Source organism: Acomys russatus, chromosome 7, assembly GCF_903995435.1.
Source record: "Acomys russatus chromosome 7, mAcoRus1.1, whole genome shotgun sequence".
Classification (NCBI taxonomy): Eukaryota; Metazoa; Chordata; class Mammalia; order Rodentia; family Muridae; genus Acomys; species Acomys russatus.
Genome location: NC_067143.1, coordinates 5,794,493 through 5,808,889, shown reverse-complemented (window position 1 = coordinate 5,808,889; position 14,397 = coordinate 5,794,493). Strand labels below are relative to the sequence as shown.

At 53.7% G+C, this 14,397-nt stretch overlaps 1 protein-coding gene across 1 annotated transcript in view; it reads left to right on the top strand.

Moving 5' to 3' along the window:
• Positions 1-1,084: 1,084 nt before the first annotated feature.
• Positions 1,085-14,397, top strand: part of Grin2d (glutamate ionotropic receptor NMDA type subunit 2D) — a 39,069-nt gene continuing 25,756 nt past the window's right edge. The window contains exons 1-7 of the mRNA XM_051148555.1: positions 1,085-1,540; positions 5,021-5,640; positions 9,919-10,033; positions 10,306-10,517; positions 10,776-10,944; positions 11,569-11,722; positions 14,166-14,291. Coding sequence (XP_051004512.1) covers positions 1,085-1,540; positions 5,021-5,640; positions 9,919-10,033; positions 10,306-10,517; positions 10,776-10,944; positions 11,569-11,722; positions 14,166-14,291 — 1,852 coding nt within the window. The remainder of the gene's footprint in view (positions 1,541-5,020; positions 5,641-9,918; positions 10,034-10,305; positions 10,518-10,775; positions 10,945-11,568; positions 11,723-14,165; positions 14,292-14,397) is intronic.

The window sequence follows — 14,397 nt, the reverse complement described above, 5'->3', positions numbered from 1 at the left end:
CCCATACACCTGACCCCCTTTCCCTCTCTTGTTTTCCCCTCTTTACTTTCTTCCTTTTATTTTCACTCTCTGCCACCTGGCTCTGCTTTGCTTTCATGTCTGTGCTGGGCACCTCTCGGGTGGGGGTCTGGGTCTTTGCCTTGCCTCGCTATTTCTGTCTTCTCTGCCTTCCATTTGCTCTGCTCACCTTCCTCCATCTCCATCCCTTCTTCCTGAGGTTGGTGTGTGCCTGACCCTGGGTGGCTTGCCTTCTATACCCTCCAACTTTCTCATCTCTCTGCATCTCTCCTTGCCTCGCTATCATCCTCTCCCGTGCTCCCTTTCTCGGGTCCGTGTCCCTCTGAGGCTCTCCTTCCATCTCTTCCCCACTCTTTACCCGCTTGCTCCTTGACCATTTCTGGCTGTTCCCTCTCCTTTGCTCTCACTCTGGTTCTGTTCCTGTTTTTCGTCCCATCTCTGGGTCTCTTTTCCCATCTGTCTGATCATTGTCCATTCCATCCTTGCCTTCCCACACCCTTTACCCCTGTATCTTCCCTGACCCCGTTATTCGCCCCCCCACCCCCGTGCCTTTGTGTCTCCTGGTTCCCATATTCAATTCCTCCATCTCACCCCCCCCACCCCTCCCTCTATTTGGATTCCATCTTTCCCTTCCACTCCCTCCATTGCATTTCCCGCTGTCTCTTCTCGTCTTTGGTCTGTCTCTCTCTCTCTCTCCCTCTCTCTCTCTCTCTCTCTCTCTCTCTCTCTCTCTCTCTCTCTCTCTCTCCTGTCTCTCCCGCTTCATATGTTTCTCTCTATGCTTCTGCCTCTCCTGCCGCTCAACTTTCCCCTCTCACCCTGACTCTGCGTCTTCCTCACTATCTGGGTCCCACTGTCTCTGTCACCTTCCCTATCTCTGTTTCTCTGTCTCCTCCCTCTGTCTCCGTCTCACCTTATCTCTGTCCCTCATCTCTGTTTCCCTCCGTGTCTGCCCCTCCCTCCATCACCCAACCTTCCCCTCTCGCCCCGTCTCTCCTGTGCCTCCCCTCGGGCTCTGCCCTCGCCTCCCGTCCACGCAGAGGCCGCCCGGCGGGGCCCGCAGGCGATGCGCGGTGCCGGTGGCCCCCGCGGCCCTCGGGGCCCCGCTAAGATGCTGCTGCTGCTGGCGCTGGCGTGCGCCAGCCCGTTCCCGGAGGAGGTGCCGGGGCCGGGCGCGGCCGGCGGGGGCACGGGCGGGGCTCGGCCGCTCAACGTGGCGCTGGTCTTCTCGGGTCCAGCGTACGCGGCCGAGGCGGCGCGCCTGGGCCCGGCCGTGGCGGCGGCAGTGCGCAGCCCGGGCCTGGACGTGCGGCCCGTGGCGCTGGTGCTCAACGGCTCGGACCCTCGCAGCCTCGTGCTGCAGCTCTGCGACCTGCTGTCGGGGCTGCGCGTGCACGGCGTAGTGTTCGAGGACGACTCGCGCGCGCCCGCCGTCGCGCCCATTCTCGACTTCCTGTCGGCGCAGACCTCGCTGCCCATCGTGGCCGTGCACGGCGGCGCCGCGCTCGTGCTCACGCCCAAGGTGCGCGCGACCGCGGGGGGGCGGGTCGGCCGTGGGGCGGGGCCTCGCGGCTCGGGGGCGGGGCCTCGCGGCTGGTGGGGCGGGTATCGGACGTAGTCTGGATCGACTTGGGGTGGGGAGGTTACTTTAGGGGCAATGCTTGGGGAGGCTGAAGGGCAAGGCTTTGAGAGGCGGGACCTGTGATAGCCTGGGGGCAGGTTTTGTGGAGGTTTGGGGGCGGGGCGGCTTATAAAGGCGGAACAGTCACTAGGGGGTGTAGCCGTCCGTTGGTCAGTTTCCACACTGGCTTTAAGAGTAAAGTCTTGATTGGAAGGAGTCTGACTTGGAGAGGCGAGCTCTACAGAGTTCCCAGCGCCTTCCAGGGACCACCTACAAGGACTGGATCAATAATCAGGGAGGAGGTAGATTACAGTAAGGTCTAAGGGAAAAAAACCAGTGGCAGAAAAAGATTTTAATGAGTGACGACAGGGTCAGAAACTAGAGTTATGGATCTTGGACCAATGAGGGAAAGAGTCCATTGGAAAGGAAAGAAATGGAGACTAGTGAAGAAACTGTCCAGGAAGGCGGGGACAGGGACCACAGGGGAAGGGAACTAGGTAGTGAAAGAGAGTATGGTGGCTCAGCGGGAGGACAGAGCCCAGAGGTCCAGGAATGAGATCAGAGCCATGCATTCCGAGAGGTGGACTATGAAGAGCAGACCAGGCCCAAGACAGGGCTAGTGCTCTAGGGAGGAGAGAAGGATCCAGAGAGGCCTGAGGGTAGACCAGATCCACGAAGGGTAACACAAGTGTAACTCAAAGGCCAAGAGAGGAAGTAGGCCCTTGGCGTGTGGGTTTGAGAAGGAGCTTGTCACACTGTCTAGGTCCGGGGATGAGGACTCTGGGCTGGCCTCAGGAAGGGACAAGTCTAGCCAGAGAAAAGCTGGACTGGAGGAGGGAGAGCCTGGTGCTGATGGGCAGCCTAGAGAGAGGCGTGGGTGGGGACCGTGGGTTGTTGTAGTGGGCTCTTGGTACCAAAGAAGAGACATGGACCAGCCTAGTTTGCAGACTAAGATGAAGGCTGAAAAGGGCTGTGTTAGAGGTGGAGCAAGTGAAACAGAGAAGTGGGATTGCCTGAAGGATGGAGCCACCTGGGTGGGCGGAACCTAAACTAGTCAGTTCCCAGCCAGGAAGGCCTATGGCGTTGAACTACAGCAGCCCAACAGCTCTCACGTCTGTCCAAAACATTCTGGGAAAGACCTCCCTCCAGCTTTCTCGTTCTAGGCTTGATTTACAGGCAGATGTGTAGGCCTGGCCACTCCCTCCGTGAGGCTCTGGCACACATGGTCCCTTGTGCCTCCATTGCTACTGAGCGTGACCCGCTAGCGCTGTTATCCACTCCGTGTGCAAACCTGGCACCTGCAGGGCTACATACGTTTCCCTCGCTGTCCTCCGGTGGGAGGACATGTTACCCTCACTGTCCCAGCTGTGCTATGGTGAATGCTGAGACCCAGTCCCTTCATAACCAGACCCTGCTGAGGGGTGAGGCCTTCTGTGAGTCCCCAGTGCATGCTGGTTAAGCCCCCTCTTTTCAGGAGAACAGTCTTGTGCCCAGCACTAAGCCACTGGCACACGCCGAAGGAGAAATTCTGATAAGGAGAAATTCTGATTGCGGTTTGCATGCAGGGATAGAGCCCAGGAGGCCTGGGGCCTGTTTAGGATCAGGGTTATAACACTGAGTTGGGAGAGGTTCGGTCATACGGAGCTTGCACCCTAATGAAGGAAACCAACTAAGCAACAGAGTGAAATCTGCCCGGAGGGAAACCAGTAATGGCCGAGACTAGAGCTCAAGAGATGATAATCAAGAGAGGTCTCCTGAGGAGGTCCTGAAGGAAGATGAGGGGTAGCTAGGCATGGAGGAGCTGCGGGGGGCGGGGAGAGGGGGGCGGTGTCACGTGGGGCCTTGTGCTTGGGCCACAGTGGCTACTTTCTTTGGTTTGGATTCTAAAGTAGAATTATTGGAAGGTTTTCAGTTGGGAAGAGATGTGTTCCAATTAATATTCTGAAAGGATCACTTTTTGCTTGCTGTTTGGAGAACAAACTAAAAGGCATGAGAATGGAAACCGAGATGTGCCAGAGAACTGCAGATGTCTAGTCAAGTGCAGGCGTGATGGGGAGGAGGGGGCGGGGTCATGAGGAGGAGGGGCGGGGTCATGTGGAAGAGGGGGCGGAGTCATGGGAGGGGAGGGCGGTGTCATGAGGAGGGGGCGGGGCCATGGGAAAGACGCTGAGTACCATTAGAACACACAGCCCGGAAGTCTTGGAGGTGGCCTGGATGTAAGAAGGGAAACAAGCAACAGTTGCTCTAGCACTCGCCTAGCATGAATGGCCTGGGCTCCACCCCTCAGGAGGTGACACATAGAGCAGTTCATGCCACTTTTTGTTTTATTCGATGATGTATGAGGTCCTAGAGGGAGGGAGGGAGGCAGGTTGGTTGGTTCCGGTATAAAGAGGAGGAAGGTTAAAAAGAGTTAGGAAATCTGCCTTTGACATGCTGGCTCCAGAGATACTTGTGGAAATCCTGGTTTGGTGACTAGAAGTGGGATTGGTTTGCCAGGAGCTCACAGGAGCAGTTGTAACCAAGGAGCCTTGGGCACATTCCAGAGGACTTCCTGCAGTGATGAAGACGGACCGTGTCTGCTCCACCCAGCAGGCAGCTGCAAAGCCACAGGTGGCCGCTGAGCACTGAGTGCAGCTGAGGCACTCCAGCCCTCCACTCCCCCCCCCATTTTATTCAATTTTAATTTGAATAGCTACAAATGGTTAGTGGCTACTACACTGGATAGTGCTGGAGACAATATTTAAATCTAAGTGACATTGCTACAGAGAGGGGACAGAAAAGGAAAGAGAACATCATAAAGATGCTCTGACATTTACTGAGGAGCAGGCCAGTAGGGAGGCAGAAATGGAGGACATGGGGGGCAAGGGGAAGAGTACCCTTCAGCACCCTCACTGCATGCTGGGAATTGTAGTCTTGCTCATTGCAAATGGGGCAATAGTGCATCAAACGCTGGGAAGGCAGGGTAAATTCATGGTGGTGATATCACATGCTGCCACCTATGAACCGGCGAACTTCCGCAGCTCGCTCCAGTAAGTTATTTCTCGTTCGTTCGTACAAAATCCAAGTAGGGAGTGCTGACTGAGGGTAGCACCCCTCCATATGCTAAGCAACTCGGGCTCCATTCCTCGTGTGACTCTGTGAGACCCTAGGCCTTCTGGGTCTCAACAGCTGTCCTCAGACAGCAGAGTAAGGTTCAGGGTGAGGATTTTTTTAGGTGGACCTGGGAGAACTCAGTTATGTGGCTAAAGACCAGCCAGACCAAGCCAGTGCTGCAAAAGGAAAAGGAGCCAGGCCCGGGGAGCAGCCATAGTGGAAACTGTGGTGGCACTGGCTCAAGCAACTGTAGTTTGCTTCACTCACTGGTCCTCACTGTTCCCGCAGGAGAAGGGCTCCACCTTCCTGCAGCTCGGCTCCTCCACAGAGCAGCAGCTGCAGGTCATTTTTGAGGTTCTGGAGGAATACGACTGGACGTCCTTTGTGGCAGTGACCACGCGTGCCCCAGGCCATCGGGCCTTCTTGTCATACATCGAGGTGCTGACTGATGGCAGCCTGGTGGGCTGGGAGCATCGAGGAGCACTGACGCTGGACCCCGGGGCGGGGGAGGCCGTCCTGGGTGCGCAGCTCCGGAGCGTCAGCGCACAGATCCGCCTGCTCTTCTGTGCCCGCGAGGAGGCAGAGCCTGTTTTCCGGGCAGCAGAAGAGGCTGGCCTCACTGGGCCTGGCTATGTCTGGTTCATGGTGGGACCCCAGTTGGCTGGAGGCGGGGGCTCCGGGGTCCCTGGGGAGCCCCTTCTTCTGCCAGGAGGTGCCCCGCTGCCTGCGGGGCTGTTTGCAGTGCGCTCTGCTGGCTGGCGTGATGACTTGGCACGTCGAGTGGCCGCTGGTGTGGCTGTGGTGGCTAGAGGGGCCCAGGCCTTGCTTCGAGACTATGGCTTCCTGCCTGAGCTGGGCCATGACTGCCGCGCCCAGAATCGCACCCACCGCGGGGAGAGTCTGCACAGGTGATTGGCGGGAATACTTGGAGTGTCAGTGATGAGTGACCTGGGATAGAGGTCATCTTGGTTCTGATTTCCTCTTCAGTAACCAGGGGCAACTGGGTTTCCTTTCTGGGGTTCAGCCAGGTAATGTGGAAAGCACCTGATATACAAAAGGGCTTGTTACCTTTTTTTTGTTTTGTTTTGTTTTTGGGTTTTTTGTTTTGTTTTGTTTTGTTTTTTGTTTGTTTGTTTTTGTTTTTTGGGTTTTTGAGACAGGGTCTCTCTATGTAGCCTTGGCTGTCCTGGACTCGCTTTGTAGACCAGGCTGGCCTCGAACTCACAGCGATCCGCCTGCCTCTGCCTCCCAAGTGCTGGGATTAAAGGCGTAGGCGACCACCACTTGGCTTGTTACCGTTTTTTTTTTTTCCATGACCTCGGGATCTATATAAGCTTAAGGCTGGGCACAGTGGTGAAAAACTTTAATCCCACGCCCTTCAGGAATGGAGGCAGTTGAGTCAGAAGTTCAGGGTCATCTTGTCTGCATACTAAGCTGGAGGTCAGCCTGGGCTGCATGCGACCCTGTCTCAAATAAATAAAGCACAGCAAAACAAACAAAAAAATGTATAATTTTAGTTCAGTGTGGCAGTATAGACTTGCCGTGCTAGCACTTTGGAGATGGAGACAGGAAACAAGGCTAAAATATCTAAAACAAAAATATCCATTTTTTATATTTTAATGTCATTGAAATCAAGATGTGTCCTATGATCTATCGGTTACCGTGTTTTAATTGGCAGTGCTTCTGGGTTTAGTTGCTTGTTAGTTTTGTAAGTAAAAACAGTGACATCTTACACTGCATACTCAGTGATTAAAAAAAAAAAAAAGCCCAGTGATCAAGTGGCAGAAGTTTGTTCTTCTGTCACATGACATCCCCGAGTGTCTGGCAGCCCCACTTGTCAGGACACTAGGGCTGCCTATGGCAATTCAGTGCCTTTCTACTCTGCACAGTAGGAGCTGGGTTGCCAATACGGCAGAACGAGCCTAGTTTAACGAAGAGGGGAAGGCAGAACAGAGAGCAAGCAACCTGAAGTGACATAGAGGGCACAGGTCACACATCTTCTAAGTGAAAACATTGTCCCATGGTCGGGACAAACACACTCGTTGTTCAAGGCGCATCCATTCTGATGAACTAAACATCTATGCCGATTGGCTAGGCTCTGGCTAGGCTCCCATCCTGATTGGCCAGTACCTGTGCGGCACTACTTAGGTACTTTTATCCCACCCCTGCATGTGGCCTGGCTGGGTTTGCAAAGTAGGCTGGGTATGGCCATCCTTGCTGTGGCCAAGGGTCCAGCTTACACGCTGTGGTGTTTGAAGGGAACTGAGTGTGACAGCATCTCTCCCACAAAAGGCTTTGGGAGTGGGGAAAACAGTGCACAAGGCGACAGAACAGCGGAAGGAAGGCCAGATAGAGTCTGGGAGGAGGTGGTAGGTGGTAGGTGCAGAGGAGGACCTGGGGGGGGGGGGACAATGGACAGCCGAGTCGGGAATCAGGACCCCAGAACAAGAGCGTGAGAAAAGCATCCTGTGTTCATAAATACCGAGCGCCTGCTAGGAACCAGAGCTCACGCTGGGCCCTGGGAACAGAGGGATGAATAAGACCACAGACTTCTTCAAACAATGCAAGGGCCTAAAGAGGTGACCCACAGCGATGAGGATAATGGCCACACAGTGAGAGGCTTGCAGTAAAGGAGATAGCAGCGGCCTTGGGGAATGTGGGGGAGGAATCCTGCCCAACCAGGACATTTTTTGGTTGCAAAAAAGCAGTCTCATTTAAATTTCCCCAGGAGAAAGCGGGCAGAATGAACATGCATGGATTAGACCAGGAATCCAGGCCAACTCTGGGCTGGCGACTCTTTCATCTCCTGATTTTGTCTTTCTGATCCCGCTCCCCTTTCCCTCGGGCTGGCTTTTCCCAACTACTGTTCAGATCTTAATCCATAATTTCTCCTTCCTCATAATTTTAGAACCCACAAGTCTCACTGTAGAACAGCATCCCAAGAGGAGACCGCTTGGTGACAGTCAGCCTCCCAAAACAGACTGCATAACCTGGGGAAATAAGCTTCAGGGTGGGGTGTGGGGGCCCCTGGAGGACAGGATCCTAAACTGAGACCTAAGGATGAACTGCTGGCCAAACGTCCATCCCTGAAAACCCCCTTTACTGCGAATCTATGCGCCAAGGACTGCTTTAAGGCGCAAAAGTATCAAAATTGGGCGTGGTGGCATACTCCTTTAATCCCAGCACTCAGACAGAGCTCTAGGAGTTCAAGACCAGCCTGGGCTACATAGTAAGTTTCAGGCCAGCCAACGCTATATAATGATATTCTGACTCAAAAAAAGCGAAGGGAAAAAAGTAAATAAATCTCCTGTTCTCATAGAGCTGACAGTTCCTAATGAGGGAGGGTGAGGGGGAAGAGGGACAAGAAGTGAACAGGTGAGAAAAGAAAGAACTGTCCACAGGTGCCAGCCTGTGAGATGTAATTTAAATTGGGGGGAAATGTGAGACAAAAAAGCCTAGGGGTTGCGTGATATCAGGTGGGTAAAACGTAGAGGTTAAAATGTGATAGACAGGGGAGGAGCTGGAGAGAGAGAGAGGGGTCAGCAGTTAAGAGCACTGGCTGTTCTTGCAGAGGACCCAGGTTGGGTTCCAACACCTATATTGGGTAGCTCACAAATACATATTGATATAGATAGATAGATAGATAGATAGATAGATAGATAGATAGACAGACAGACAACTCAGAACTCTCTTCTGGCCTCCAAGGGCCCCTGCACACATGGGTTGCACATAAATATACATGCATACACATTTCTTTCTTTTTTTAAAGATTTATTTATTACGTATACAGTATGCATCAGATCACATTATACATGGTTGTGAGCTACCATGTGGTTGCTGAGAATTGAACTCAGGACCTCTGGAAGAGCAGTCAGTGCTCTTAACCGCTGAGCCGTCTCTCCAGGCCCCACATACACATTTCTTTAAAAGCGTTATACATGGATGGGACTGAGCACCGGAAGATCTGAGTAAAGAGATGGAAGACCAAGGCGGAAAAGCCATGGGGCTTCAGCCATCTGTGTGAATGAGAGTGGCTCAAAGGACACACAGGCAGGGCCTTCGGGCCAGCTTCAGCCTCAGAGTGCTCAGCAAGTTCACAGCTATGGAGAACATTTGTTCAGAGCAGGCATGATGGAAGCGTATGGAACACCAGTGGGGGCGGGGACAGGGGCGGGGCATAAGGCAAACATGGGACCTCCACAGAACAGAACAGATGAGGTCCTGAGGTGATGGGGTCTGGATGGAGGGTGAGAGCAAAGCTTTGCCTTGAGTGCATGGCTGCGCAGCCCAGACTCTGTTCTGAGATTCTGGGAGCCAAAGGCAGGTCCCAAGGAAGTGGGCAGGCATGGAGTGGGCTCTGGATAAGGAAGGGCACCTCTGAGGTGGGTTACAGACTAGAAAGGCAGGCAGGAGGCCCAGCGGAGGGCCCAGGAGGACCACTGGGGGTGGAGGAGAGGCGGGAAAGGAAAGAATGGGACTTGCAGGGACAGAGAGAGGCTGACTGGAAAGGTGGTGTGAAAGGGCGCTGTACTCTCCCACAGAGAAGGCATTTAGGAACCCAGAGATTCCGGAGGAGCTTCATCCCAGGAGAAGGGATATTTGGGTTCAGTATTTACAACTTACTAGAGACAAGTTTTTTGTGTTTTGTTTGTTTTGTTTTTTGCTTTTGTTTTTGTTCGTTTGTTTTTTAGGTACAGTAGAGCCTTTACAAAGGCCTGGAGACAGGAAACTTCCCATGTTCCAAGGGACACTGTATTTAGTGCTGTTAAGTTTTTACGGGGAGGGGGGGGCTGGAGAGATGGCTCAGAGGTTAAGGGCACTGGCTGCTCTTCCAGAGGTCCCGAATTCAATCCCCAGCAACCACATGGTCTCACAACCATCTGTAATGAGATCTGGTGCCTTCTTCTGGCATGGAAGTGTACAAGCAGATAGAGCACTGTATACAGAATAATAAATAAATAAATGAGAGCGAGAGAGAGAGAGAGAGAGAGAGAGAGAGAGAGAGAGAGAGAATGAGAATATACATAATAAATAAATAAATCTTAGGGGAAAAAAAGTCCCACCGGATAGGGAGGTTCAGAAACCCCAGGGCATGCAAGGACTCTAAGGTGCTAAGAGGCTCAGCCCTCAGCAACCAAGAGACCCCGCCCAGGTCCTCATGGAGCCCCTCCCTTTCTCTGGGGCAGGTACTTCATGAACATCTCTTGGGACAACCGAGACTACTCCTTCAATGAGGACGGCTTTCTGGTGAACCCTTCACTGGTGGTCATCTCCCTCACCAGAGACAGGACATGGGAAGTGGTGAGTGGCCAACCAGATTTCAGGCCTCTGTGGGAGAGCACCCGGACCCGAGTCTAAGGGAAGAGGGCTGGGGTCTGAACCCCCGGATCTGAGGGAGGAGAGACAGGTCTAGACTCCAAGGTTCTGTGGAAAGGCGTAACTGAAGGCACGGGTTCTGGTGTGAAGGAAGGAGGGTGTCTGGCTTCGGCACACAGCCCTCCGAAGCACGACTGTTCGTTCTCTTCCTCCCTTCCTTTCCTTCTTTTTCTTTTTTCTTTTTCTTTTTTGCCAAGGTGGGCAGCTGGGAACAACAGACCCTCCGCCTCAAGTACCCGTTATGGTCCCGCTACGGCCGCTTTCTGCAGCCGGTGGATGACACACAGCACCTCACTGTGGCCACGCTGGAAGAAAGACCTTTTGTCATTGTGGAGCCTGCAGACCCCATCAGCGGCACTTGCATCAGAGACTCGGTCCCCTGCAGGAGCCAGCTCAACCGGACCCACAGGTGACAGCCCCGGATCCAGCCGATTCAGTCTCCGAATCTTCTCCCCCCCTCCCCCGCCCGCCAGAAGCGTGGCGGGTCTGGCCCCAGCCCCTCAGCCCTTCCGCTGGGTGACCTGGGGGGGGGGGGGGTACTGAGAAATTCTTAAGCTTCATCTCCCAAGAAAGCACTATGCGTAGTTTTAGCTGCCGCTTGTCCCTCACCTCATGGGAGAGCCTAACAGTGGTCCCCAACCTCTCCAAGCCTGGTCGCTCCCCGCAGCCCTCCTCCTGACGCCCCCCGCCCGGAGAAGCGGTGCTGCAAGGGTTTCTGCATCGACATTCTGAAGAGGCTGGCGCACACCATCGGTTTCAGCTATGACCTCTACCTGGTCACCAACGGCAAGCACGGCAAGAAGATCGATGGTGTCTGGAATGGCATGATTGGTGAGGTAAGACAGGCGGCACAGAACCTGTGGGAGAGGAGGACTTTTGAGGATTCTAGGGCCAAGGGCCAAGAGGAGGGCGTCCTGGAGCAGGGGGCGTGGCCAAAGGAGCGTGCTGGGCCTGGTAAGGGCGTGGTCTGGGGCGGGGCCACAGGCAGAGGGCCTCTTCAGGGGTGGGACCAGGACGCTTGGGGCGGGGCCAAGAGAACTGTCAGTTTTATGGGTGGCTGTTAGAAGAAGGGACCTTCGAGGACACAGAAGAGAGGGCTAAGAAGGTGGAACTCCTGGGGAGAGGCGGGGCTAGGGGGGTAAAACTCGTAGGGAGGGGCTTTGGAGGATGGCACTTATAGTAGGAGGCTGGACAGGGAGGCTGGATCCCCCTAGGCCTTAAGCAAGTGATGTGGACGTTGGGAAGGGTAAAAGAGACCTGGTCCGCTCCTGCTTCTGCTGTCTCTCCCTTACTTCCCTGCCCCTCTGCCCCCCCCACCACCACCACTCGCCCCCTCGCTCATCAACCAGACCGCCTAGCCTGTCTCCCACATCATCACTGTCTCCCAGAGCCAGGCTTTGGCCAGCGCTGGCCTCTGTCCCCTGAGCTGCTTCCTTTGCCAACTCCTCGATCCACCCCAGGTGTTCTATCAGCGCGCAGACATGGCCATCGGCTCTCTCACCATCAACGAGGAGCGGTCCGAGATCGTGGACTTCTCCGTCCCCTTTGTAGAGACGGGCATCAGCGTCATGGTGGCACGCAGCAATGGCACTGTGTCCCCCTCTGCCTTCCTCGGTGAGCCAGTCAGGACAGGGAGTCACACTTAGACAAGGCTGGGCCAACTGTCTCTAACAGTGTGGGCCCTGGGTCCCATGCCAGGATCACCTGTCCTGGTGTGTATGACTTCCTCCCATGAAGTGACATCACTTCCAAGCTTCAGGTTTCTCATCTGTAAAGTGAGAGAAATGCTTTCCCGGCAGGGCTTTCAACAGGAAGCTCAGCCAGCCTGAGCTCAGGAGCCATCCCTTACAGAGGGGTTGCACTCACAGCTTAGTTTTGTTTTGGGTTGTTTGCTTGTTTGTTTCAGGCAAGGTCTCTATATGTCCTGGCTCTCCTCAAACTCAGAGTTCAAGAGAGATCTGCCTGCCTCTGCCTCCCAAGCACTGGGATTATAGGTGTGCCTTACCACACCCAATCAGATTTTTTCTTTTGTTTAAAGATTTTATTTTTCTTTTATGTGCATTGGTGTTTTTCCTGCACATATGTCTGTGTGAGGGAACCAGATCCCCTGGAACTGGAGTTACAGACGGTTGTGAGCTGCCATGTGGGTGCTGGGAATTGAACCCAGGTCCTCTAGAAGAGAAGCCAGTTCATTTAACTGCTAAGTCATCTCTCCAGTCCAATAATTATTTTATTTTTGGTTTCTTTGAGACTAGATTTTTCCATGTAGCCCTGACTGTCCTGGAACTCACTCTGTAGATCAGGCTGGCTTCCAACTCAAGAGATCCACCTGAGTGCTGGATTTAAAGGTGTGCACCACCACCTCCCAGCTGATCTTTGAAGTTTTTTTGGGAGGGTTGCTTGCTTGTTTGTTTAACATATGGACTTACTATGTAACTTAGGTTGGCTTTGAACATGCAATCACCCTTTATGTCTCTGTCTGCTCATGCCAGAGTGTGAGGATTTGTATTTCTTTTTCTTTTTCCTTCCTTTCTTTCTTTCTTTTTTTTTTTTTTTCTGGGGGAGGGGTTCCAGAGAGAGTTTCTCTGTGTAGCCTTGGCTGTCCTGGACTTGCTTTGTAAACCAGGCTGGCCTCAAATTCACAGAGATCCACCTGCCTCTGCTTCCCAAGTGCTGGGATTAAAGGCATGTGCCACCACGCCCAGGTGTATTGCTTTTTCTTAAAGAGGATCTCCAAGGCCAGGGGTACCCTAGTACAAAAATATGTAGGGATTTTTGGGGTTTTTTGTTTGTTTAGTTTGTGTGGGGTTTTTTGTTTTGTTTTGTTTTGTTGTTTTTTGTTTTTGTTTTTTTTTTCCAGTTCTGGAAATTGAACCCAAGACCTGGAGGACCAAAGTGACTAAGACAGACCAATTCTTGTCTCTAAGGAGCTGCCTGCCTTTGGGAGATACAAACTAGCCCACTCCCAATGGTGGCAGCTGTCATGAGACATTAGGCTGAGGTGCAAAGAGGGAGGGAGGGAGGGAGGCTCGGGATTGCTGTTGGTGTGGATAGGGGAGGGGAGGCCTTTTTGAGGAAGGGGTTTCAGCTTTGTAAAGATTGGAAGGGAAAAACCATGGAGGCCACCAGTATGGAAGGTTTGAAGACTGACTGAGGCCTGTGTGGCTGATGAGGAGACAAGCAAACGAGGTAGCCGGAAGGCAGAGGCGGTGTGCCGTAGCTTGCGGACTATGGGACACTCTGATAGGAAGTCTGGGTTTTATTCTTTCTGTGGTGGTCCGGGCTTCACCTGAGAAAGTAACAAGGGACGTATGTTCAGATGTGAGTTGCTGATAGCTCTGTGCAAACAGGAAGCTGGCAACGGGGCTACCGCAGTGGCCTGTGACACGAGGGATGGAGGTGTGCAGAGGCATGGCAGAAGTGTCAAACGTGTTCGGATCTGGGGTGTGATCAGGAAGCCACTTTGTGGCACTTTGCGGCAGAAATACCATCTTGAGGCGGGGACAACAGAAGTGGGCAAGGGTCAAGGCCAGCTGGTCATATCATTTCCTCCCTTGCTTTCGGTAGTCTCAGCAAGGCTCCTCTGGCGGGGGGGGGGGGGGGAGAGAGAGGGGAGGGGGGGACAGGAGATAGAACCCTTCCCTTTGGGGCCATGAGGCTGTGGAGATGGTCCCAGAGAGGACTGTGCTTGGTCCTTGATGTTCATAGGGATGGGGAGGACAGGAACAAGGAGCTGAAGAGATAGGAGCAAGGGTCTTCTGTGAGAGGGTGGGTGGTAAGGGGTGTGGCTTGGGGCTAGGTGGTCATGGCTGCCAAGACACAGAGCCCAGGATGGGATGCACAGCCCCGGGGGAAGCTAGAGAGGTGAAGACTCAGGTCTTGGGCTCAGGAAACATTTAGTAGACAGCTGACTTAGGGGGTAAAAACCCACAGAAACGGTCACAGTAGCTCACTTTGAGAAAGTGACCAGAAAAGCGAACAGAATGGGATAGAGTCAACTTGGGCTCCCCCCTGGTCCCCCAAGCCTCCGCTTGGCTGACACCTCTGGTGTCCCCAGAACCCTACAGCCCCGCTGTGTGGGTGATGATGTTCGTCATGTGCCTCACCGTGGTCGCCGTCACCGTTTTCATCTTTGAGTACCTCAGTCCTGTGGGCTATAACCGCAGCCTGGCCACTGGCAAACGTGAGTCCCTTTCCTTACCTGACCCTACACGGAACTATATTTCCCAGTAGCCCCCCGGGAGTGGCAGTCCTTTCTCCTCTCCCGGGGAGTGGAAGGACTGTGAGGC